At 40.8% G+C, this 27,327-nt stretch overlaps 5 protein-coding genes across 6 annotated transcripts; 3 read left to right on the top strand and 2 right to left on the bottom strand.

Annotated features, from left to right (window-relative positions):
- Positions 1-25: 25 nt before the first annotated feature.
- On the bottom strand, positions 26-8,346 carry LOC135333706 (uncharacterized). 2 transcript variants are annotated; one of them, XM_064528726.1, is made up of 10 exons: positions 8,248-8,346; positions 7,774-8,138; positions 7,045-7,348; positions 6,816-6,943; positions 6,429-6,606; positions 1,354-1,565; positions 1,073-1,219; positions 591-687; positions 342-532; positions 26-292 (listed from the first exon to the last, which is right to left on the bottom strand). In XM_064528726.1, exons 2-10 carry the CDS (start codon positions 8,134-8,136, stop codon positions 116-118), a joined length of 1,797 nt encoding a protein of 598 aa, XP_064384796.1. In that variant the 5' UTR covers positions 8,137-8,138; positions 8,248-8,346; the 3' UTR covers positions 26-115. The 2 variants fall into 2 exon arrangements, with proteins under 2 accessions (XP_064384796.1, XP_064384795.1); XM_064528725.1 differs by having other exon boundaries at positions 7,774-8,184; positions 8,248-8,312.
- On the top strand, positions 2,070-6,297 carry LOC135333725 (uncharacterized). Its single transcript, XM_064528751.1, has 6 exons — positions 2,070-2,756; positions 2,835-2,998; positions 3,237-3,419; positions 3,619-3,771; positions 4,236-4,461; positions 5,914-6,297. The coding sequence occupies exons 1-6, from the start codon at positions 2,168-2,170 to the stop codon at positions 6,066-6,068; spliced, it is 1,470 nt and encodes a 489-aa protein (XP_064384821.1). The 5' UTR covers positions 2,070-2,167; the 3' UTR covers positions 6,069-6,297.
- LOC135333789 (putative phosphatidylglycerol/phosphatidylinositol transfer protein 2) lies at positions 8,343-9,466 on the top strand. The gene is made up of 4 exons (XM_064528826.1): positions 8,343-8,513; positions 8,575-8,673; positions 8,811-8,986; positions 9,229-9,466. Exons 1-4 carry the CDS (start codon positions 8,390-8,392, stop codon positions 9,310-9,312), a joined length of 483 nt encoding a protein of 160 aa, XP_064384896.1. The 5' UTR covers positions 8,343-8,389; the 3' UTR covers positions 9,313-9,466.
- Positions 9,419-24,054, bottom strand: LOC135333738 (endothelin-converting enzyme homolog). Its single transcript, XM_064528766.1, is given in 17 exon segments — positions 9,419-9,666; positions 9,938-10,014; positions 10,234-10,335; positions 11,048-11,113; positions 11,631-11,755; positions 11,950-12,017; positions 12,582-12,633; positions 13,296-13,458; positions 13,719-13,904; positions 14,139-14,248; positions 14,521-14,624; positions 18,230-18,298; positions 18,300-18,451; positions 18,785-18,976; positions 19,951-19,997; positions 20,056-20,653; positions 21,578-24,054. Coding segments are annotated over 13 exon segments (1,260 nt in total). The 5' UTR covers positions 18,338-18,451; positions 18,785-18,976; positions 19,951-19,997; positions 20,056-20,653; positions 21,578-24,054; the 3' UTR covers positions 9,419-9,566.
- Positions 15,717-17,098, top strand: LOC135333763 (short-chain collagen C4-like). The gene is made up of 2 exons (XM_064528795.1): positions 15,717-15,883; positions 16,182-17,098. The coding sequence occupies exons 1-2, from the start codon at positions 15,817-15,819 to the stop codon at positions 16,949-16,951; spliced, it is 837 nt and encodes a 278-aa protein (XP_064384865.1). The 5' UTR covers positions 15,717-15,816; the 3' UTR covers positions 16,952-17,098.
- Positions 24,055-27,327: the final 3,273 nt, after the last annotated feature.

Below are 27,327 nucleotides of genomic sequence, written 5' to 3'. Positions count from 1 at the left end.
AAATTTATTGCCTCCATATAAAGACGCGGTGAACTGAACACTTTAATACAACATGCAAGAACTGGTTGTTATAAAAAACTAAACTGAACTAATTGCCTACAAACGTGCAACTGCACTAATGTTCAGGGTCCACCTCATAGAGAAAACCTGTGTTGGGCATAAGCACTCTGTTGTAGGAGGTGCTTTGCACAAACACCCTCCACTTGTCGAGACAGGTTGGCTTGATGCGGCTTGCCCCACCAGCACCAATCACATTGCAAGCTTCAGGGCCTGTAAAGGTGTCTCCCGTCACCTGAGAAGAAACACATTAACTTTTGCTCATGCACTGATTCAATTTTCACCTTGTCAATAAGAACAACTTCTTTTTTGTCGGATATTTTCTCTGCTTTTGTAAACTCGTAGAATCCTCGACCAGTTTTGAAAACAAGACTATTTTTCTGCACAAAACTCTTGATATCCTGTCGCTCATCCACATCAAGTACTTGGAATCGTCCTGAGTGCACTGGAGTTAGCCCATCGGACGATTCACCTCCTATATTGTATGTACAATCATGCATGCATGTACATATCATGCACGAATGTTTCCGTACCCGTGAAAGCTGTTTCTCGACCCGCCAATGTGTCAAACAGTTTATGGAGTGATCTATTTACTCCACTGCCTTTACTTCTCGTTTCATCTTCATATGCCTACAGCCGAGAAACACAACTTATTAATTAAAAGGGCTCTTCTCTTAGTTGTTGTGGAAGTGTATTTCAGGAGTTACCATGCAGCTATAGGTCTGAGCTGAACTTCTCAGTATAATTATAAGAGTTGAACCAGTCTGTGCTCGGTGTTATACGCAAGTTACTCTTGTATAGCACTGATTAATTATTTGGTTGCCCACCGTGTAGCGGGTTATTTTCGTATGATGGAAATTTTCATATAATTATTTCGTATTGAAGAGCATGCATCATACGAAAATTAAAACAACGATAGATTCAACGTCACTATCCTGAGCTGTACGAAAATTAAATGGGTCGTTCGTACATATTACCCGCTATACGGTAATGAGAAGGTGTTAGCAGTGGTTACCTGGAGCTGTTCCATGCCTTGTTCTCTGAAGCAAATGGCCATTATGAACTGCACAATGGACGCAAACTGGTCCAGATGTAGATGGTAGCCATTGGTCAGACTAGCCAGCTCACGATAGAATGAAGTACTCATAGAGTTGTTGAGAGCCTAAAGAACATCATAGGCTTATGAAAGTAGTAATAATTATAAGCTCACATTTGCCGTGCACATATATGCATGTAGTGTTTTTCATTTACTAATTAAATTTTGTTTATGTACTGCAAATTAAATAAATCCTTTACCTGAACAGAGTAGATTCGACATCCAAGTTCGTCTTTTAGTTTCTTTGCTTCTTTCTTCCAGTCTAATTTGAGTGTGTTCATGCTGTAAGAAGGAGGGTGAGGAATAGCGTCCCCAATCATCACAAGAGATTTCTGTGTGCCAGGAGTCCAGGACAACTCTGTCCTTGCCTCATAGATGACCAGCTCATAACATTCCTCCCAATCTCCTCCACCTGAGTAGGTCAATGCATGGTTTTATAGCCTATCGGCCCTATATACACATTAATGCAATAGAGTAGAAAAGGGGTGCAGTAACAATTATGCCAGAGACAATTGCAACTTGTTAAAAAAGGGTTTAAATTACTATTCTCACTTGGAGCTGTACATGTATATACTTGTGTTGAGAGAGATACTTCAACATTTTGTTTGGAAAAAATGGGTGTAAAATGTGTTATTAGTGATTTTTAAACAGAAGAATGACTGAAAGATATAAATCATGCCAATCGTTTTAAACACTAAAATAGCATTTTATGTAGCTAGCAAACAAAGCACTGTAACTAGAATGTTTACTTGCATGTAAAGCCTATTGTCCTTATTTGCTCCCTCAAGAATACTGCAAGACAGGGAGCCAAAAATAATACCCTCCTACTCCTCAGCTAAAATTAGGGCACATGTGCAAAACATAGTCGCGGCTACTAGGTGAGTGCAATGAATGAGCGCCGCAAAGGAGGCTAGGTTTTGCCCACTAGTGCATAATAAAGCAGCTAGATACTGCAGGTCGATCTAAGTCGAGTCAAGGTTTGTAGCAATCTCTCCAATGCCTGAGGTCTAAACTATGCAAGCTGCAAGAGATAGAGCTGATCAGCACGGCATATTTTTCGTTGTATGGCCTGAAGAAAAGTCCCAAGAGTCCCAAGTCACTCTCCCATCACCACAGCATCCACAAGAGCATAACTCCTCTCTGATGGAGACTGCTGCATCATCTAGCAGCTCTCAGGATACCTCCACAATAAGCAGAGATGCATCAACCTCCCGTAGATACACTGATTCCATCTCACCACCTATTCAGAGCCCAGAGTCGGAATATTTATATCTCTCCTCAAAACAGCATGCAGTTCCTTCACCTGCTGCAGTTGACCCCTTAAAGTCCTATTCTCCAATGCAGCCATTCAGAACAGGAACGACAGGGCATCAGATGATTGCTCTACCAGCTCCAGCCATTGTGAGTCTTGCTGCAGAATCTCAACAAGTGCTGCTAGCGACTGAGCAACCCACCAGCATTTTAAACCATCCACCGGAACAGAGGGACCACTCCATTCTGTTTTCTCCTGCACACAAGCAATTACTGCAAATGAATAGTCCGCTATTAACTGGAGTTCCGACAGTGCCCCAAAGGCAGGACGTGGAAAACTTGAGGAAAATAGGTAACATTTCAGGCACTATAAAAATAGCTGACGAGTTATTCAATTTGTATAGCTTGACCTCTATCCTTTTTATTCCAGGTTATTTTGCCGAGCAGGCGGCTCTAAATTTGCAAAATATCTTGCAAACCACTCACAAATATCAACCCGTTTCCAAGCTGACCTCTCATAGCAACCCAGAGATTGATCAGCAATCGGATAGCAACTCTCTTTCATCGCCTGCTGCTAAAAGATTCTGCCCTTCAGTAAGAATCCTTTAATCATTGTTTCTAAATACAATTGCATCCCTGATCAAGTGGTGCATGATGTCCGTGTGGGAACTGCATGTTTACAGCTAGTACCTGTAGTGGTTCTCTGTTATCCTATACACACGCTAGGTTAAGGGACAGTGTAAACATGGTTTTTCTTGCCTTACCATGTGGTAGGGCAGGATTGAACATGTGACCATGCAACTTATCCCTAGAGACCACATTATCATTACAGAACACCGTGATTCCTGGTGCATGCTTGGAGTGTGAAGTGAAAATGGCAGAAATACAAATACTCCGTAAGAAAATTCACACCCTTCAAGAGCAGGTAAATTCTCGAACTGACCGTGTCTTCCCAAGTCCTCTGCTCACCTCTGCTAGTATGGAGAGCCCAAGAGTACAGCAAGTTACTGTGAAGGTTAGTTCTAATGGTAGTTCCAATAATTAGTCAGTTCAATGTAAAGCTGAAATTAGAATTGTGGTTGTCCTTAGTACCTGTATAAGCTTCAGTTTGTACAAATGTACACACATGTGTACATGTACATGTAACAAGGAAGCCATTGAGGTGGAAGTATTGCAACTTACCAACTTGCCCCCACACATCTTCCCCCCTACAGCAAGAGAGAACCCGCCTTCCTCTTCACCTCCCCACACATCACCCAGAGACCCCCTTCCCTGTTGAACCTCAGACCACAAACGCTCGAGGACGGAAGTCACTGGACAAACAATCACCTGCCCCACTACACACGCCCCCAATGGAGAATCAGTCTGTATGTTAAGTCTGTGTGTAGAGCCTAGCTGCCATTAATCAGTATTTGGCTCTGAGCCTTTGATTAAATAGTCTAGCCAGAAGTGTGAAATGCAGCCTATTGTTCTTGCTAGGAGGTCCCTTTTAGGACCATGCTAATTGGCCTATTTACAAACTCTCTATATTTGTCAAAAACCTTTTCTTTCTAGAAACATAAACAATTTTTGGGCCTATAGCGTCAGACGTTAATTAAATATCACGGTCTGGCTGGTAACGAGGCTGTAAGGTCAGATGTAACAAACTGTTACAGTATCACTATTTACTATAGACAGGTGTACTTGTACATGTACACCACACATGTGAAGTGTGCAGCTGTGCTTGTGTGTGTGTCAGTGTGCTTAGACTAGAACCGGCCCCTTTGTCATTGCATACATTCCACCATGCAACCAAACTGCCTTAAATATTCAGCTGTTTGTCTGCTCACAGGTTGCAAACGGAAATGAGCTCTCCGAGCTTGTAAGTGGTTCTGGTGTGTTCGTCCTCACTCAGTCCCTCATGGAGGCAAGGAAAGATGCACGGTCGGGCACACAACTAGCTAGAAAACTTATGGATGTATTCTGGGATAAGGACACACTGGCTAAGTCCACTCTAACTCCACGGAGTAAGTTTCAATACCAGCAACTGGACCCGAAAATAATCAAGGCAATAGAAGGTGTGTTGAATTATCGGAATTATCAACATTGGTATGCTGTGTTATTGTAACGTTTTGGCTCAAATTGGATGTTCTGTAAGCATGGCATGTACCGTGATCTCAGCACTCCAAAATCGTAATTTTTCTACAAAAGATGTATCTATATATAACGATATCTAAAACTTGGGAATGCATGTACCTGGAAAATTACGCCCTAAAATCACTGAATTCGACAACAACTATCTTTAATCGGATTAGTGCATTAGAGAGAACAAAGCTTATTCTATTCAGAAATCGAGGGTGTATTCAGCGAATAGCTACTTCATTCAGACATGGGATGCCCTTTGGGCAGGCCTGTATAGCAACGTGACCTGTCCTCATGTACATGTAACAAATAGCCTCAAGGAATGTAGGGTGTTTTCTGTTGCTTGTTTGGCTGTGATACTCAATTCAGTAGTCTGACCGCAGTGGTATGAAGGCGTGTAGCACATGCATAGTTGAAGGAAGAAAATTAGTGCTTTTTGCCAAGTGTTGAGCTTTGGATAATATTCACCGCAGTACCATTGGATATATGTTAATGTAATTAGAGACGACAAATGTACTGTTGATTAAGCAACTTGTTGTAGCTATGGTTTATGCCTAAATTGGCCTTAGGCTTCGTAATTAGATTAAGCATCAAGGCAACAGCTTGTATATCAAATGTTACCTACATTTGATTAAACATAATTAATTAAATTCAACAACAAGATTATATGCTCTTGATTCTCAATGTACCTTTTAGCTGAGCAAACACGGCAATTGAATACACATGACTGTACATAACTGCAGTTTCCATAGAAGGTTTTAACAAGATCATGTCAATTTGAACACATTGTTTAGAACACACGCTCGGAATGTTATCAATGCATGTTGAATACATGTCGTGTACATGTGCACATTGTAATACCACATGTTACTGTCACACACTACTATGATAGCTACATGTATAAATCTTGTCGTGTACATGTGCATATTGTAGTACCACATGTTAATGTCAGACGCTACCCATGTTGGCTATTATTCTGGAGACAGAAAACAGTAAATCTCATGTCAGCATTAAAAGAACCACATGTTTTTCTCATGCATCACTGACCACCAACATGGCATTAGCATACTGAAGGTTTTGTATAATGTCTCCCTATTATGTTTACACAGAACATTTATAAATGATCATGGGAGCTTCATTATATTGCACACACCACACACCGCGCACGCACACACACGGTCTATAATATCATTATGTACCACAATGCTTTCATAATTCGATCAGGAAATAGACTATAGATCTACATGTAGATCTACCAAAAAACATACACCGCACACGCGTGTACACACACGTGCGCGCGCGCGCGCATCCACACGCACCACATGAACACATGCACACACACACACACACACACACGCACGCACGCACACACACACACACACACACAGTTTTCTGTCTACAATACGATAGCTCTGTACACTCTAAGGACATCCATGCCACAATGACAGATAAGTGCTGTCAAGCAAGGAGTCGGATCAGAACTCTAAATCCCGAATCATTGACTGAAAGCACAAAGACACAGAATGGTCCATTTCACTCATGAATCATGAATATCACTACTGAAGTACAGACACATGAACATAATTATATATCAGTGCTTCAAATTATGTACTATGTTGTACAGTTGTGTTCTTTTTATTGTTCATTTTGGTATTATACCTTTATGAACATTTAAATCATCAAGGATTGCTATTACATATACATTGCATTCGGGAGAGGTCAACTATCAGTGAATGCAGTTTAGTGTGTCAAGTGCTGTGTTTATAAACTAAGGATCTTTACCTAATTTATTATTGCTGTTAAGTGCTAATTTAGATAATGATCTTTACCTAATTACTACATTGTACAAGTATAATATGTATATAGCTCCCTCCAGCAATTTTTAGTGTGCAGATAAACTTACCTGTGGATGCAACGTTCTCTACAAAAGAGCACAGTTTCTTCTCGTCAGTGGTGAAGTCAAGAATCTTAGTGACGTAGACGTCAGAGTCACAGTAGTCTCCATGTGCAATGATGGCTATTCTAATGCCTGGGATCTCCTTCTGGAGACGCTTCACAGTCTCAGACACTTTGCGACGAACCTATATAAAGGCGCAGTATACATGCATGTGTAACAGTATGTACAGTGCTGTGAATACAGTTACTACTGTATCTAGTAAAATAATGTGCACTACGAGGAAATGCCTGCATGATTAAGACTCTGTAGGAATGCGTGTTTCATTGAAGATAATTATGACTAGTAATTTGTACAAGAGTTACTTAGTAAGTGATCATGAATTATTGATATCACCTGTGTTAGGCAGGGGTACATTGAGCCTGTTGTGTCAAAGGAGATTACAATCTCCACCGGGCCACCGGGGGGAGGGAGGACAGCTGCCGTGGAGGCACCTCCCTTTTTGGATGGGCTGGGTAGGCTGCCTGTGGGTAATTATTTGTGTTCCCTTAATGGCAATACTGTTACATGTGCATACTTTAATTTATATACAGCAACCATGAAGTTAGCAAGTTCCCCTGCTCACCTTTAGCCTTTTTCTCTGGACTCGCCTCAGGGGAGTCAGCAGGTGCCTTCCTCTTAGTTCCCCTCGCTGGTGCAGCTGCAGCTGCAGCAGTTGACTCGGTCTTTTTACTGCCTCGAGCTGGTGTCTTTTTCGGAGCTGGTGCCTTTTTCGGAGCTGGCTCTTCAACTTTAGCTTTACTTCTTGTTGCTCGTGCAGGTGCTTTTTTAGTGGGAGGTTCTTCAGATGGCTCTGCAGCAGCTGCCTTTCGTTTGGCTCCTCTGGCTGGGGCCTTCTTACCAGTGACAGGCTTAGTGGGAGGGATCGCCTATTGAATATAATTAATCATGAACCGCCGGTGGGCGTAATCTCAGTAGAATACGGTATGATTATTGCCGGTATATTAAATATTGAATATGAGTGGATATCATGGATATAATTACCTTTCTTCTGCTGAACAATTGTAGATGGTGAGTGCTTGATTGGTGATATCAAATGGCACATTGAACAAAGAGCTCTGAAAGCCCAGGTTGATGGCAAACAAGGTACATGCATACACTGAATTTATGAATTAAGGCGCCACCAAAATTAATTACATGTACACATGTGAGACTATGAACAAAATACTAAATGTAGATCTACATGAAATAATTTATAGGCAAAATGCCCAAGTGGTGCTTTAAATGGTGCTTTAATCAGTTCAACGATAGTAATTGAAAAGCAAAGGATAAACATGCACCCCACCTCTCTTACCTTAGCGGGCTCATCTTCGACCTCGTACAGGAAGTCAGTGCCTGGGAGCAGCACCCTGTTTACAGAGGTGGACTGCACGAACACATCAAAGTCAGGCAGCTCGTCCTGATTAAGTGTGAGCTTCTTAGACGACTTGGGGATCTCCAGCTCTCCCCGAACATTTTCTCCCGTAATTAGAGCACCATCTGACTTCCTGCGAATGATGATCTCTTTGTAGTCCTGTACAACCTCCGGCTTGCTGAGTTGGTAGAATCCACGCCCTTTCTTGAACGAGAGCTTGTTGGTCTCCACGAAGGCTTTGATGGCCACACGTTTGGTGACGGGGGAGGTCTTGAACCTGGAGCCTGCTACAGCACTAGCCATGGCTAATTGAGGGAGTCAGGAGAGGAGGAAATGCCTTTTTTGAGTGGGCTAGAATACAATTATCGGTGTTACAATGTGTGAGTGAGTACCAGTGAGTGTATTAAAGCTTACCTTGTTCTGTTGATTTCTTGTAAGCTTTGTAGCTCTGCCCACTTTTTGATCTAGATGCGTGGGCGATGTTCAGGTATGTGGTTATAAAAACTAAACCACAAACAATTAAGGTGCTAGTGGCACGTATGCAACCAAAATCAAGATGCTTCGGGAACTGCTTATACTGACGGCAATTGCAGGCCTGTGCTGTGTGGAGGGAAGGTCTATAAAGGATCTTGGAGAGTGGAGGGCTCTAAACACACTTGGTGACATCTGGAAAGATTGCAGTGAGTTGTAGATTGATGTAGCATGGTTTAATAGCACATGCTAGTAATGTGTTGCTTGCAGGCAAGCCTGGTGATCATGGCAAGATTCTCAACGCTTCCATCGTTCCCGACCCTCCAGTCAGAGGCAAACCTGTCAACATCTCCGCTTATCTTTCTACAGGTGATCACGAGCATTGACTCTCTATTTCTTTATAACAATGTGTTCGATTACTATCTATCATGAATAACCATTCTAAGCGTTGGCATGTATTATAATAGTTAAATTGTACTATTTGAAATAAAATGTTCCCTGTTCAGACGAAGTGATCTCGAGTGGAAAGGTAGAAATCAATCTGATATATGGAGGATTTCTCCCCTACACAATGAGCTATGACTTATGTGACCTCACTAAGAAGATCGACCATGCCTGTCCACTATCAAAGGGGGTGGTGCATGTCTCCGTGCCAACCAAGATACCTAAAGAGGCTCCTAAGGTATAAGCTATATATAACATACCTGTGTACGTGTATGTATACATATGTGTCCTTTCAGATATATATTTGTTGGCCATTCATATATTTTGTGGTGCATATACCTATAGCTAGGCCGGGCATGCATGCATTTATCTAATAAGCATGCAATGATAATACCCTAGGGTGTCATACATTTACATAATTATATCAACCACTAGCTATAGCGCTGAGCTCCTTTGTTCTGTCTGTTCTGTGCTATGTAGGGAAAATACGAGGGTCATGTGAAAGCTACAGATCAGAATGGGCTGGAGCTAGCCTGCATTGAGTTAAACGTCACCCTCGAGTAAATATTGTGACAAGAGACTAACAGAAACTTCACTCAATTTTATCAGTTTACATTAATTTGTGTGCAAAACTACTATATATAGCTGCTATTATCATAATAACAGTATCTCTAGTTTCACTTCACTTTATTCTGAAAGAATCATTTACACACAGAAACACCAACAAGTAGTGGAATGATGCTTTAAAATCAAAACTGCTCTAAAGCAAAACTGAGCACAAATAAAAACAATAGTTTGTAATGGGAGGATAGTGAGTGTTACCACATGAGGCACTTATCCATGGGGTTCATGGGAGAGTCAGTAGGGCAATTGAAGGCACTGGCAAACTCCGGACTATTCACCAGCGAACCAATCACTCTGAGAGGGGGGGGGGGCACAGTTAGCTTAGCACATTGAAAATAGATATAGGTATTACTATACACACAAACAGTGAATGACCCTAAACGTTTATGCAGTGAAACCCCACATGATATAAGTACCAGGCACCCAGGTTACAAATGAACAGTTTGTGTACAAAACATGAACAAAGGCAGTATCTATAGTGACAGAATTTGTTCCCCATAGGAGTCCATGTTATGATCTTATGGCTAGGGGGGGACCAATTACACTTAAAGGCTGAGTGACTCACCTGTATGGCCCTGGACTGTGTGGGTCCACTTTAGTAGAGACACTGACAGCCTCTGGAGTGAACAGTGAGCACCACACCTGTGTGTATATGTCAGCAAGGGTTGGATAGTTAGGGTTAGCGCAAACAAACTTGCATGGTGATAGCATAATTATGACCAGATCGATGTTCGTTGACATAGAGAACATAGCTAGCATATCATTCAATTTACCCACAACAAGGAAGTACTTAATCCTTATGGTCACTTATAATTCAACACCTGTCTATAATTATGGTATGCATAGCTGTCTCTGTCTCACCTGACCGAAATTAATGAACAGCATCTGCTCTGGGGTGTACTTGGTGAGCCCAGGTAGAGACTGTTCCTTGAGCTGGTTCTTTGCAACCACATCTTTGTGCGCCTAGAGGAAAACAGAATTGTGGGTAAAGGGCTTATGCACAGTTACGTTTTAAACCATGCCTGTGATCTTGATTAAATCTTAAATCTGTGGGTTTTATTGTCTAGTTACCTTTACTGTAAACTACAATGTTGATATTGGATTCTGTGGTAGATTGGACAGTGTCATGAATGCGATTATCCTTTGAATTTTTGCTGAGCTATTCAATTAGGACACTTAAAAAGGTTTAGACCAGCTATACAGCATGTAGGACTGAGTAGTATCCATTGGTAGACCTTCTGGACTAGTTAGAGCCATAAAATATTTTCAAAGACGAAGCAGCAAGCCATTTGTGTACACAGGCTACACAAGTTGACACATGCACTACAATAGTCTACATGCTTGCTAAAAAGCTTAGTTGAACAGGTGCAACTTTTAAAGACCGCACATACTTCCATCGAGGCAGCAGCAAGGCATAAAATCGACTGGTTAGTGAGCACAACCATTGACCCACGTCCATCTCTAAGCAATGGCCACTTCATTGGGGGCAGCGATAAAATCAAGCTAGTTTAGTGGGTTGGGCTGACCTACAAATGCAAACTAAAGTGACGAAACTTTTCCAGGTTCCTTGCGATAGGCCGGGAAAGGGTTATACAGATTAGTGGACTGTAAAAGTAAATACATCCAGTTCTTCAAAGCCATACATCAGCTGCTGACAATGATAGGACCTACTCACCTGAAAGGCAGACTTGATTCCTCCATTGTCAGCAATGTTCTCTCCTAGAGTCAAACTGCCATTGATCTGAAAACACATAATATACCTCAATGAATATAAAAGTTGCATACGTACCGTACTGCTATAATAATGTTTTGCAACCACCGTATGTGAACTTTGCAAGTACTAATTAATGGCTTCACAAAACCTACGTGTATACAGTACTTGTATGACATCACGATCCTTGCTAGATCGCAAAGTTAGATCACAATTTCTATTCTGATTTGGCTTATTCCCAAAGGTTTTTCGCTAGCAATGCAATAAAACCAGCAACATTTGCTGGATTCTCTGATATGTGAGTAGTACCATACGGTGTGCCTTAGAAAAGAAAGTTTCAAGTGATCTTATCACATTCTACAGCTTCAATTTAGAAAGATAAACATGCATGCAGGGTTACTCTTAGATACACATTCGCTTTTTGTTTGTGTGTACAGCACATGTTATATATAGTTGTATCGTTTACTTACACGCACTGCAATATTGAAAACATAACAGATGCTTGCAACAGTGAAACCAAACCATCAATAACATCAACGGCTCTCACTTGATATCCAAACACCTCGTACTTTGAGTACTGCTCAACAAAGCACTCCTTCCTCTGGTCGAATGCCTTCACTGAGTCACTGCTCCACCATGGCTCCAGAATACCATCCTTATCATAACACTGACCTGGAAGGGGGGGAGACTTAGTTAGTTGACGATAAAAAACAAGCGTACAGGTAATACAATAAGGAAACAGCAGGGCACTAAGGAGTTTCTGGGAACACAAGTAGACCATTTTGTGCAATATACTTAGCTATATATAGAACATTTCAGGTTGAGACATACAACGTACTTTACATATATGGGGGTTGATAACTTACCCTGGTCACCGAAGCCGTGTGTGAGCTCGTGACCCACCACTACACCAAGAGCACCATATGTGGAGTAGCTGGAGGGGAGTGTGCACATGGCTGTGAACTAATCAGTTGGTGCACGTGGTCTCAATTAGCCAAAAGAAAACATGGGAATTCTTCAATGCAGGAAATGGAAGGAATTCTACCACATCATTAACCATTAACATCCACACATAGTATATATGTTGTACATGTACATGTAACTACTGGCCCTCTACAAGGTTACTCTTGCACATTTCACAAATCTCACACATGCAGTTAATGCATACATGTACATGTGGAGTATATACCGTATAGCGGGAAATATTTGCAGGTGCAACTTTTTGTTATTTGGCTCCAAAGTCCTCAGCAGAATGTTTGTGGGTTCTAATATTCGCATTTCAATGCCAGGAAACCACACCCATCAATAGCTTTGCATGCGAAATACCAGTGTGAGGGAATTTATCCCAGTCTTAATGTTCACGTTAACCGTCTTCCCTCGAAAAACGCGAAATTTTGCATATCACAAAAATTTCCAACTGTACGGTAGTTAATACATTACATTACTAAACATGATAGCCAAACTGAGCGTACATCCACACAGTACCATGACAACTCACAATGGCCATCCTGCGTTAAAGAATGGTATATTCAAAATGCCCTCCAGAAACACTGCATATGGAGAAAACGATGTTACAGAAACTCTTGTATAGCAACCGCAGTAGCCAGAGATATGCAGGTAATGTCGGAGATATAAATGCATTTTCAAACGAAAAGATGATTGATCACCCTTTTTGAGGTGTAACACAGCTTGTTAGACCGTTCTATAACAAATCGGAATTATGTTCACCATATAATTATTGTCCTACATGTATGTGGGAGACGAGCATTTAACTAGAAGTTGATGGACGGCTTGAACTACAGACTGGGAGCTACCTGGACATTCTCGTTAAAGTTGCACACATACATGCACACTGTAGGTAACTCAGCCTCAAATAATTGCAAAAAGAGTCGTAGCTCTGCAGAAGGTCATCACTTTGAGAGCTTATGCATTATGCATGGAACAATTAAAGAAGCTCTAGATCTTCAAAAGGACTGATTGCCTCTGAGCATGTTAATGTGCACTCATGCACTCCTGATATTAGCTCTCCCCCGAAAAAGTTGGGTTTGCAGTTGCAGCAAGTAGCAAGAGAATTACCGAAGTAAGTGAAAGTCTAGACTGTATATTATACCCGTCCAATGAGGAAAACTTAGAAATGTAATGCACTCCCTTAATTGCTAGTGCTTTTTTGTAAACTCCTATAACTACTTACTGATTTTAATTGTGCCCTTACCGAATCCGTTGAATTGTGGGTCATAGTAAGCGTTGACAGCTGTGGGGGCGTTTAACCACATGGTCTTGTCCACCGGTCCCCTCAGCAGCTGTAGGTTGTCGAACAACACTTCCTTTGAGCTGAGCAGAAAGTTGTCAAAGTAGGTCTCAGCACTGATGTTGTACTGTACGGCGGGAAGGAGGGAGAGTGAGGAAATGTAATAATGTAGAATGACAAAAAATTGATGGGGCTTTAGAGGTTGATAGGCCAGCATTGTAAAATGCACTTTCGGGCAGTTAGAAACTTTTGCCTCTAAATGAGCTAGTGTAACACTACTCGAGCACAGAGGTTGTTAAAGTATGATGTGCTGCATGTACAGTAATATACATGTACATGTATTATTGAACTGTGATGTAAGGTTGACTAACAGCAGAGTCTACTCACATTCTGGTAGAGCCCGTTGAGGTAGTTGTCGTCAATGAGTTGGTCGGGATAGGCCACCTGTTTAGTGATGGCGTCCACCTTATCCTTACACTTCTCCTTGGTGGTGGCGTCCAACCAGGTGTTGGCATCCAGCCGCTCCTTGAAGGCACTCTTTTTGATGTTGTCTACCACCATGGATACATTGCCCTATAGGGTGTAATGTGGGTATGGGGTCAATGTGTACTATATTTGTACAGCTACATGTACATGTACATTGTACGTACATTATTATCGTTATCGAGGGAAGAGTTTCACAGCAAATCTACATGTACATGGTGGTAAGCATTCTACTGTTCAAAATTACTACTGACATGTAATTCCACAACCAACGTACACGTACTTTACAATACATCACATTCCTTTTGTTTACACTTGACTGACCTTTGTCCCCTGAGGCAGTACGTACTTTGAGTATGGTCTGGCCAGGGCAATGGGCAGCAGGTCCTGAACCACCCCAATGCACGTCTTGTAGCGCTGCTGCTCTCCAGAACCTGTGGGGACAGTGAAAAGTAAGAGATATCATAAATATCCTCAACATTGTTATAACAACACTTTCAAAATGCATGGGCTACAAATACAAACTGGTTGACTATATAATTATGTGTATAAGCGTGCAGGGTTTCATCCAGACATTTTGGCAGGGGGAGGGAGAGCAAAATAGTGTTTTTATAAGAGCACATTCATATGCAGTACATTATTAATATTGCTTAATTAAGGTAAGGTTTTCACAATAGTTCAGTCAATGTGTGTTAGTGCTCAGTACCTTGTGTTGTCTTGGTAAAGGCGTAGTAGACGTTGACGAAGTTGTCACTGAGGTAGGGTATGTAGGAGCGGATCAGCTGCCACTTGGCATAGTTCTCCAGAACACTGCAATGAGAATATTGGGTAAATTATCTCCAACAAAAATATTGCTTATTGCTAGGATTGGCTGGGAAGAGCACCAAAAAGTATCGAAACAAAAGACGGGGAGTCAAATCCATCACAAGCTAGCGTACGCAATTGTGTCACTACATTACAGTACTTTTGATGCTCAAGGCTTCTTATGCTTAAGATGTGTTCACTATGAACTACCTACATGTACAATGTAAAATCATACATGTACCTGAATTCAAACACCACACCTAGTCATGGAATTTGTTAATTGGCCCAGATTTGTGCACGTAAACAAAATGTACATACACATGTACCACTTTCAAATTGCTGTACAATACTTTCTGTGCTTATCACTATGCTTATCATTGTACGTAGCTATGCAAGAATATTATGTTCACCTCTACGATTACAACACTGGTAAACTGCATCGGCAAGTGATGACCTATATATGGTATGGCTACTTAAAATAGTATTTTCAAATGTAACACTATCTGAGCTGTATAACCTGGTTAGTAAGAGCATGCGCCTATAGAGGAAAGAGCAGACCTCTATGCGCCTATTATCTGAATGCGCTTATAGAGATTAACATGCCCATGACATTTCAATGACGCATGCATGTATACTTCTCCATTAGCTGGCTCGATCGTTGTCTGCAAGAGGTCTATAGTCATATCAGCAGTAACACAACAAGTGAAGGATACTTTCATCTATAAAGAAGTGTGGAGAGCAGTTGTTGGGCAGAGAACTGTGCAGAGAATCGTGCGCCTTCTATCGAGGCTTTTGGTCTGCTAAATACAATATGTGCCTATTATTTAGCTGAGGTGCGCCTATTAACCAGATTATACGGTACGTTTGAACGACTCAGAAATCAGATTGTCGTATGCCTTTACGTCTAGCCCATTAACCTCACCCCATGTAACAGAGGAGGTCCGACATGCAGGCGCGGTGCAGCTCAAGCAATTAGCCACTGACAATAACATACGACATGGGTGGGGCGTGGGCAGATAATTATTGCTCAATTAAACTAATTGCTTGAGCTGCACCGCACCAGTCGCACCTCCTCTGCCCATTAACCTTATCCATCTAACCCCTTAACCCCTTTAAAACCAAAGTGTAGTATAAAATGAGCCGACATTTCCAAGCAGTCATTCACTATTAAATACAATCCGCCGCCAAGAGAACAAAAATGAAAGCATCAACAACTACAGCGATATCAATCTGCATACTCTTAGAGTGCCTCACTGTGGTACAAGGTAAGACGCAACAGTCCACTATTAAATTTTATGTTAAAATTATATCGCATATAGTGTGTGATTTTTGTGGAGTAAAAAATTCGTTATTTTGTGGGCAAGCTGACCTCGATGAAAATTTACCCACAAAAATCTTTACCGGAATGCATGCAATGCAGTGCACATACTGCAATCGAAAATTTTACTCATGAAAAACTGCTGTTCAAGTTCAATAAATTTTTTTTTACAAATTACCCGCTACGGTACTATCAAACTGGCAACTTATAGAATAGGATTTTCATTATTATGCTGATCAACACAGGTTCCCCTGTTGGAGCAGTCAAGTCCAACAACACTAATTCAGAAGTGTCTCCCAATGAGTTTTACGTCAAGATACTCCGTGGTAGAGATGGTAGAGATGGTAGAGATGGTTTCCAAGGAACGCCAGGAGCCCCAGGCAAAGACGGCCAGGATGGGGAGAAGGGAACAGTGGGGGAGCAAGGACCAAGAGGGGACAAGGGAGAGCAAGGACCCCTTGGTCTGGTCAGTGGAGGGATCACTTACGTCAGATGGGGGAAGAAATCTTGTCCATCTGTGTCCGGGACAGTGCTGCTATATCATGGAATAACGGCTGGGAGTTTTTGGTCCAACACTGGAGGTGGAGCAAACTATCTGTGCATGCCTCATAACCCTCAATATGGAGCTTATCTAGCTGGAGTGCAGAATCATAACCCTCTTTATGGAACTGAGTACGAGTCATATGGTGGGCTAATTAGCAGCTCACACGATCACAATGTACCTTGTGCCGTTTGTTACGCCTCTACTAGAGTATCACTGCTGATGATACCAGCTCGAATGGAGTGTCCAACATCTTGGACTCGTGAATACATTGGCTATCTGATGTCTACGGCTGCTAATAACCACTATCGAACCATGTACGAGTGTGTCGACCAATCTCCTGACAGAATTCCAGGAAGCGCAGCAAACACAAATGGTGCAGTGTTCTATCACGTAGAGGCCAATTGCAATGGCCTACCTTGTGGACCCTATGACCCACAGAAAGAAGTGACCTGTGCTGTGTGTACCAAGTAGGCTCATGCAGCTAACCGTATAGCTAGTGTGTAAGGAACTGAACGTACAGAAGTGACTTTTATACTAAGTGCCAGTGTTAATAAGTATAAATATCAAATTATGCTAAATAATGTTCCGTATCAACTGTAAAATTGATTTTGACAACTACACTCTTAGACATTATAATAATTTATTAACATGCACACACATCAGGAATAGAAACAAGAATTTCAATATTTTGTTACAGTTATACAGTAGATTTTTCACACACTTGCAAAGTGAATTGGCCGGGGAAGCACAAAAAATCGTGGAAACAAGAACAAGAATGCGGGAGAGAGGCGTACGTCAATCTCTCACAACGTCATGAGAACAGTCTAGTTTGTGTCTAACACTGTACAATCCTATGACAACACTACAGAGGAGGTACGACATGCGTGCAGCAATTATTAAGTTAGTGCAAGTGGCAATTAACAATTACATAACTACCAGTACGTGCTGTGATTACTGTTGTCGAGTCAGAAAATATACGTAGCTACATGATGCTCAGTGCAGTTATCACAGACTAGCTACATGTACACATGTACCTATTAGGGTTTCATCTAATGGGGGGGGGGCAGGGTGAACCTTCCCCCCAAAAATGTTGTAGAAAAATGACATCATCACATTAGTACTGTCTATAATGTGCAATATGTAACTAGATCTACTGTAATGCATTAGCATGTAATAGGGGGTGTAGCCAAACATTTTACGGCGTGTTTACGCACCCCCAAACCTCCCCCCCCCCCCCAAATATTTAATTCTAGATGAACCCTGCCTATAGATGTGATTTTACAATAATTACTGCCTGACGCTGAATTTTCTATAATTATATTCAAACATAATTATTTGCTAGCATTAATTGCCAATTGCACCCACATATAAATTGAGGCACACATGTCATACCTCCTCAGGCAACATGAATCATTTTAATAGGTACCGATCATTATAATATAATATTATATAATTATTATAAGTGCATGTATCCAAACTTTTCTAGTGCAAATTTAAGCCTGCTCATAATTCCCAAAACAAACAGCTCTCCGACTTTAGAGACTTGTACAGTGTGCATTAAATATAATAGAGAACACTTGTGTTGCTCATTCTCACCACTCTCACCTAGGCTCAGTATCAGAAAAATGATCAACTAGGTAAAGTGTATATCATTATGTGTATGATCGATTTATAGGGCTCCACCACATAATTCATCAAAACTCGATATGGCACACCACCCACCCTTCCACCAATGAGTATACTCCTCACCTGTGCTCGGTGGAGTTGTACAGTTTAGTGAGGTTGGAGAAGTAGTATGGAGTGCGCATGATTAACAGTCTCATCCATGCTAACGTTGACCTTTACATTATCCATCATCTCAGCCACAAAGTCTTCCCAGCGGAAGTACGGCCATAGATTGGAGAGTTCATTCACCTTAAGCAGGTTGTACGTCTTGTCTATGTCTCGCAGGTCAACATTGCTGTAGAAGAGCTGGACAGGGGGAGCATGTGGCTCTATCACTAGGCTGGAACAAATAACAATAATTCATCTTGAAAGTATCGTGCAGCAAATGAGTTCTATTTCACTTTCATACAAATACCTAAGCAGCATCTACATTGTAGCCTAACAAGAGGCTTAACTAACTATGAGAACTACATGTACTCAAGAAAGGTTAGGCGTTTAAATGAGCCTCAGGCTCCATTCCTTTTGTCAATTCCTCATTCTTCCAAACAATCCCCCAGAACCCAAAAAGTAAATATGTACATAGATGGTACAGAAACTCAATTCTAAAGCAAAACTGTGAGGTGCAATAATAGCACTGACTTGGCTAGACTGGTCTTAAACTCAGTGATACCGTCGGCAGCCTCCTCAAACAAAGTGGTGTTGCCTGAGGGCTGGATGAGGGACAGGGTGGACACGATGAATGTCTTGAGGGCAGCCAGGTTGAGGCCGGGGTCCGGTCCAATTGTCTGTGTACGCGCTGGGACTGGACAGGATCAGCCCAGACTGTTGGAACTGTACGAAATATAAAAATATAGTTAGTTTTAAGTCGCTGTTTTCATGGGTTCGCAAAAATTAAGTCCACAAAAATTGTTCTATATTCCCCACTTGGGGTCTGTATCATAAGATTTTTGTTCGTTTTCAATAGTTTTTGAGGCTGTTTGCTAATTGTATCCAAGGTGAGGTAGCAAGTACTTTTCATTCAAGTGGGTATATAACACTTATTGTCCACTACATCAGAATTTATGGCAAACTTAAACCATCCTTGGCCTCGGGGCTTCGCCCTCGTCCTCGGAGGTTTACTGCCATAAATTCTGATGTAGTGGACAATAAGTATAACTTAATTACTAGAATTATCTGCTAATAATGTGCAAAAATTGAAGGCGTGGCATCCGGTAAGCAGTCAACCCACAAACGAAATGCTTTTAGAGGCCGTGCATTCCACGAAACTAAAAAATTTCGCCCTATACGGTTTAACAACAGTGGGAGAATGTAGAGTGAAACTATATATATACATACAACGTCATCAAGGGCCTCTGTAATAGGCCCTCTTGATCAGCCAATGCGATAGCAGCACTGCATGACCATGGCTATATAAAAAAAATTCAACGGACACTTGAGCACTCTAGGAATGACTGCCAATACAATTGAAGTGTACATGGATCCAAACATTAACTTAGTGCACCTAAAACTATCGTATAGCGGGTTATTTTCGAGGCACTAAATTTTCACGGATTGCCCAATTTAAAATATTTCGAGGATTTATTTTCCACATCCCTACAGTAAACCAATTTTTCGAGGCACTAAATGTTTATGTTTCTGGATCATCCTCGAAAACCTCGAAAATGACCAGCTATACGGTATGTGTCTACTTTAAGACACAAATTGACCTAGAGACTGTGGAGAGGATAGTGCAAAATTTCACTACGAGTACTACCCCACCCGTACCTCCTTTCTCAAAGCAAGATGCTCAAGCTAAATTTACAGACCTGCACTCTGACATCAAGCCATTTATCAGCGGTAAGAGTTTGGAGAACTTTAAGGAATACATCAAGTTCAGAATGAGGTACGAAAAAAAGTGAATGGAAACTCACCTGGAAATCATAGAGGAGCTGATTGAATCTGACAAAGCAACATTAACGGCAGTTGACAAGATGTTCCTAGGCAGTGTTCTTTGGCTAATAGTTTTTTTTATCAACGACTTGCCTACTTATCGAAAGATTTGCACATACATTGTAACAGTCTTAGTTCTCAAATGCCAAAGGACTATGGGTACAAGCAGAGGGTACCAACATACAGGTGTATGAAGGACCAACTGATCGCCCCCTATACTTGCATGCTTATATAATATCACTCCTTACATGATGTCTCCAGAATCTTTCAGGCGTTGATTCTAAGAGATGATTAGAATTCTCGGTTGCAACATACCCCAACAGTAAATCACCAGAAGATCTAGCTGCAGTAATTGTGGAGCACTTCAAACCGCAAGAGTATGGATGGCCAACAAAAGGCGTGGATAGAGTGTTGACGATGGTAAAAGATCAGAGCAGATACATAACGTTAAGGGTCCCGCATTTGCAAGAATTTCCAAAAGTAGGTATTGGCGAGCACATCAAATCTGTTAAAAACGACCTTCTCGAAGTAAAAGATGATCACCCATTTTGAGAAGTAGAGAAGAACACCCTGCAAACCCTAAAGCACGAAAAGAAATTATTATCTACATTTACCATGACGACATAATTTTAATTTTGGGTATCAGTTTAAAGCAAATGGCTGGGAGATTGACACTACGGATTTCCTCAATGTGTGTTTGGAAATGTTGCTCGCAAAGCATTATTGGAAAAAAGAGTAACAATAATAGCTACGACCGTAGCGTTGGCGAACGTCATTGGATTAAGAGCTTATGTATCAAGCATTGAGGGAACAGTTGTGATAAGCAATGCTGCTCTAATTCATGAGGAGGTTCTTTTTAGGTTGATTGCGTTTAGAGCATGATTGTTAATGTGCACTCTACCTATCAGCGCCCCGGGTGTGCAACAAGTAGCAAACCAAAATACCTGACTGTATACAACCACCTCATGAGGTTAATGAAGATACTAGCTCCTGCACATCTTACAAAAATTAATGATAAAATACCACAATGAAAATACCCTGCACGTTCAACTGCACCCACAATAACTGACATTCAGTAACGTATAGCTGGTAATTTTTGGGGGACAAAATATTCGTGTGGAGCTCTGACCACGAATATTTTACTCACAAAGGAAACGACCTTGCTTACCTTTACCTGCATTGTAAGCGCATCCACAAAGTGACTAAATATTGCTCAACCACGAATGTTTTACCCCCCCCCCCTCAAAAATTACCAGCTATACCGTACACGAGTTTCAAGACTTTGATAAACAAATGAAGTTTTGACGAGAATCTTAAAAGATTTCGATTTGCCTGAAAAAGATATCGAAGAAGTTTATACGGAAATGTGAAGGAAACTCATGCGACAATCATGGCGGAGCTACCTTAAATAAACAAAGAATTGCCAGCCGACAGCGTTTTGTTTTTTGGCTAATCTTACTTGTAACCCAATATAGCACCACCGTGCATGATTGTGTCTCTCACCTGACCGAAGTTAATGAACAGCATCTGCTCTGTTGTGTACTTAGTGAGCCCAGGTAGAGACTGCTCCTTTAACTGGTTCTTTGCAATCACATCTTTGTGGGCCTAGGAGGGAAGCAGAATATTTAGGGAGTAAAAGGGATTACTTGCAATTGTAAAACATGTATAGATCAACACATGCATAAATACGCCTGATTTGTAATTTTGATTTAAAGCCATTACCCCAGGAAAAGTAGATTTACTATTTATCAGGAGTGCATGAATGCACTATTCACTATTCACTATTCATGCTGCTATTATAAACGGGTACTAATTTTAGCGAATTTGTAATAACGCTAAATTAAGTCCGCGCTAATTAACAGTAAAACGCATTAAATCTTTTCTTTTTTCTAACGAACATTTACAGTATGCTAAGCAAGCTAAAATAGCCCTTTTTTCCTCTGTATCTAACTCCAAACTTTCCCTTCAACCCTTCAAACCTATCACACACTGTACATATTTTGGGCTATGAATCTGCTATAAATCAGCCAAAGTTAGTACCTTAAAACAGAGAAAAATGTTATGGTTTTTGTAAATTAATGAGGCCATAATTATGACCTCATATTCATTTAATTCAGTATGTTGACAGTGGAATATTTTAATGATTTCATTACACAAACAAGTAATTACATCATCAGTACATGCATTACGGTTTCTACTGTAAAAATGTGTTATGTGGCTAGACTCGCAAGCCTATAATTATACCGTATAGAGGGTATATTTCGAGGGTATAAATGTTCGTGGTTTTCGCGGATTAGGCATGAACCGCGAACATTTATAACCGCGAATTTAATATTCCATGCATGCATGTTGCAAAAAAGGCGCTATTCCACGAAAATTAAATCCGCGAAAACCTTTCTAAAGGCACATCCGCAAAAATTTATACCCTCGAAATATACCCGCTATATACGGTAGTACTTGTGTATGACAATCATGATGTCACATCACAATTTTTGCCAGATTGCAAAATAGATTACAAATTGAATTGAATTCTCAAAATGTTTACCGGTTTGGCTTATAATTATTATTTGCAGTGCATTTAAAGGCAACTAGCACAAGTTCGCTAGATGTCTCCATGATGAGGCGTCTTGTGTTGCGCAGAAACATTTGGAAAAATGCATGGTAGGGAAAAACACAGTAGCATGTGGTGCCCTCAGGTGCAGTAGTTTCTGGGAACCACCAACCAAATAGTTTAGCAAGATAAACGATAAACATGTAGGGTTGCCCTTGGTTATGAGTGCAGTACAATAGCTTTTTATTTGTGCAGCTAGGTTTTACAGGGATTGAATGGCAGTACGCTTGCAGGTGTTTAGCAATATTTATTATCTTCAAGGGCTAAGATTATACCTTTGGTATCACATGCTGCAATATTGGAAAGATGCTAGCGTATATATACAACTTCACTCATATATACATGTGTAGCTAGGGCATACGTACAGTGTATATACACATACGCAGGCGCCTCACGGGAAGATTTTTGTTTATGTTTGATAATAATTGATAATAATAGCTAAATGATCTTTTATATCCTCTGTACAGTAGGTCTTTATAGGAACTACACTAAAATGTCAGGCATGTCAGTCTACTTTGTGATATACCTACAATATAATATGAGCTGACACCTAAAATGTCAGGCATGTCAGTATTGATCTACTTTGTGATATACCTACAATATAATATGAGCTAACATCTGTTGATCTGCCTGCTGTTGCCTAGCTCTGGTGCTTATGTCCCTCCCTTGTGTTTGCTGCACAGAGAGCTATAGAACTAGAGACAGCTTAAAAGCCTATGAGAATCAGATCGAGCAGATAAAGTTGCACTGGCTTGCAGAGTTACAGTGTGAGGTAGCCATGCCTAGATAGCAAGTGCATTGTTTGCTTCTTTATTGCCTTAAAGCCCCCCCCCCCACATCTGTTACAGACATAATATACAGTGCATCCATGCAGCTTAGAGAGTAGATTACTACAAATGTGTGCTTAATAAATGTTGATATGGAACCTTTCTAAGAAATGGTGTTGATACCATTGTGTAGGTGAATGAATAAGCTACAACATATCCCAAAATGAAAACATGAGGTGGTGGAAACAGCTAAGGTTTCCTGGCTATCCTTTATGGGTCTTATATATATGTTCCCAGTGCATGATTTACTGTTTTCAGGTATACTTTGGTTAGAGTAGTATAGCACAGACAGTATAGTATTTAAACAAGCAGAAAGTGTGTATCTATCTATATTAATACTGAGAAGAAAAGACTTGTGTACATGTATCTATTGTTACCAGACTTGTGTACATGAATCTATTGTTATCTAGTCTAGGTATCATTTGTTTTGTAGCTTACCGGTATACCAGGACCTCAAGAAAAAGAAGTACCGTACTACCCCGTGTAAACGCGCATATCATTTCTTCGCACAATGCGCGTCTATTTGAGGTATTAAATCTCAACATCACCTGTTTTTCTAATAGACGCGCTCCTTCAAATACTTGCGCATGTGTTGAGCCACGGTTGACAGCCACAGCTGCAGCTATAAAGTCAAGCATAGATATAGATTATGATATCAAGAGTTTAACATGGAAACAACAGTTGTTAGACACTAGTTGATAAGACCTACATGGGAAGTACATGGGAAAAGTGCATTAGAGCATGCAGGTACATACTATGGGACTTAGTATACCTGCACATTTACCATATTATACTAGAATATTTTGCTGGTGAAAAACCTTTACGAATGAGCCAAATCAGCAGAAAATTTCACCTTTTGCGATCTAACTATTGCGTTCTGGCAAGGATCGTGTGTGTTTACTAGTAATAATTTAGGTTTTGCAGATTTTATTGTTGCGAATTGATCAACCATTGCAAAGTTCACAAATGTTTGATGCCCGCAAAACATTCTAGTAATACGGTACTTAGTATACCTAGTAATGTATATAATCCGTTGTCAACTAATTGTATTGTAGTCAAGCAGTTTGTGCATGCGCACTATAGTATCTAGACACTGTTTTGTCGGTGTCCATGTGATTTAGAAGCCCTCAGCCACTTTAGTACCCTCGCTACGCTCGGGATACTAAATCAGTGTCTTTGGGCTTTTAAATCCCATATATAGACACATCTAAAACAGTGTCTAACTATTATTTAGAAAGCTTAAAAGAAGCTACACAGCAGCATTTAAGCTGAAGGTAGTTGAGCATGCTATGAAGAAAAGCAAGAACGATGCTAGCAAAGTATTTTCAGTTGACAGAATAGAGTACAAGAATGGTGCAAGCAAAAGGATGATCTAATGGCAACTGGGAGAAGTGCAGGTGGAAGAAAACCAATGTCCCAACCTATGGAAACTCAGCTAGTAGAATATATTGTGTTACATTTTTATTTCCCTTGTGGCTTATTAGCCGCGTATGAGCAGAGCCTCAAAACCATATAAAAGCGCCTATTCAATTAGAGGCCCATAAAAAATTATGGGCGTCTATTCGAGCTACTTTAACATGATTTTAGTGCTTCGAATTGTAGATGCACTGCGCGTTTACACAGGGTAGTACGGTAAGTTTATTTTGCCACTGGATTCTCTAACATGTGGGGATGAGCGTGCATGGGTATATATTGCATCCACAGGAATAATTAAAGGGTGTGTCCAAAGAGATCAAGTTCACAATGGCTACTATAGCTAGCTGTTTTAACAGATCTTTTCTGACTCTTGTAGCTAGCGCTTTAGTGCTGAAGGCTAACTGATGTGTTGAATAGAAAGTTTGTGCAACAGATGATGCTATGAAAGATTCTGAAGAGACTGCAACAGCCTTCAATGTGAGTCAAACTAGCCATAACTCGAGAAAGAAGCTTTAGTTTGCTAATCCACGAATCAAAATCCAAGGCTAGAAGCCTATAGAAGCTGTCAGTTTTCGTCGCATTGCAACCGTTGAGCAGTTACAGCTGGCACGCACACACACGCACACACACACACGCACACACACACACACACAGTCAGCTTTACCGTATCCCTCGTGCGGCTACGCCTCTGGGTATAAAAAGTACATTATGAAGCATGCATACTATACATGGTCACACAATACACAGTTTAAATTGCTTGAAACGAATAGAGTGTACACAGTACTACATAATTATGACAACTCACAATAGCCATCCTGCGTCAAAGAATGGTACATTTTAGGATGCCCTCCAGAAACGCTGCATGGAAAAAGTCTATACACACAAAAACTCCTGCTCTTATGCTATCCACAGACCACAACTACAACTGTGGGAGAAATGTAGTGAAACTATAATATATGACGTCATCAAGGGCCTCTGTAATAGGCCCTCTTGATCAGCCAATGAGATAGTAGCACTGACCATGGCTAGGCTATATAAGAAAATTCAACAGACACTTGAGCACTCTAAGAACGACTGCCAATACGATTGAAGTGTAGATGGATAGATCTACAAACATTGATTTAGTGCACCTAAGACTATGTGCCTACTTTAAGACACAAATAAAAGACCTAGAGACTGTGGAGAGGATAGTGCAAAAGTTCACTACGAGTACTACCCAACCCGTACCTCCTTTCTCAAAGGAAGATGCTCAAGCTAAATTTACGGAGCTTCACACTGACATCGAGCCATTTATAAACACAAATAGTTTGAACAAATTTAAGATATACATCAAGTGGACAAAGACGTACCACTAAAAGTGGATGGAAACTCACCTGGAAATCATGAAGGAGCTGATTGAATCTGACAAAGCAACAGTAACGGAAGTTGACAAGGTTTTAGGCAGTGTTCTTTGGCTAATCAATTTTTATCTATCACTGATAGGAAACAGAAAGAAGAACTTTTTTTTTCAAAAACTTTCTTACTTTTTGCAAGACTTACTCATAACACTCCTAGTTCTTAAATGCCTAAGGACTATGGGTACAGAGTGTACCTACTTACATAGGCCAACAGATCTCTCCCCAACACCTGCTTATAATATCACTCCTTACGTGGTGTCCCCAGAAAGCGATTTCTTTCAGATATTGATCCTTAAAGAGAATGATGATTAGAATTCTCGGTTGGGACATGCCCCAAATTCGATCACCAGAAGATCTAGCTGCAGTAATTGTGGAGCAATTCGAACCGCAAGAGTATGGATGGCCAACAAAAGGCGTGGATGGAGTGTTGACGGTGGTAAAAGATCAGAGCAGATACATGACGTTAAGGAGCCCGCATTTGCAAAGAATTGTGTGGCGTATAAAACAAAACATCAGGTGGAAACGATAAGCATACCAAAAATATTAGGCAGGATTCCAGAAGCAGACATTGACAAGGACATCAAATCCGTTTATGACCTTCTCAAAGTAAAAGTTGATGACCCTATTTTGAGAAGTAGAGAAGAACATTCTACAAAACCTAAAGCAAGAACAAGAATTATTGGCCACGTTTACCATGTAATTCTCAAAGACATGATTTCATTTTTGGATGTTAAAAACATAAAATTTAAAGGTGGCTGGGAGATTGACACTACGGATTTCCTCAATGTGCTTGGAAATGTTGCTCGCAAAGCATTATTGGAAAAAAGAAAGAATAAAATAGCTGCAACAATCGAAGCTCTGGCAAAGATCATTGGATTGAGAGCTTATGTATCAAGCATTGAGGGAACGGTTGTGATAAGCAATGCTGCTCTAATTCATGAGGAGGTTCTTTTCAGGCTGATTGCCTTTAGAGCATTGTTAATGTGCACTCTACCTATCAGC

This window comes from Halichondria panicea, chromosome 3 (genome assembly GCF_963675165.1).
Source record: "Halichondria panicea chromosome 3, odHalPani1.1, whole genome shotgun sequence".
Taxonomy (NCBI): Eukaryota; Metazoa; Porifera; class Demospongiae; order Suberitida; family Halichondriidae; genus Halichondria; species Halichondria panicea.
Note: the sequence above shows the minus strand (reverse complement) of the source record. Positions and strands in the feature narration are given on the sequence as shown.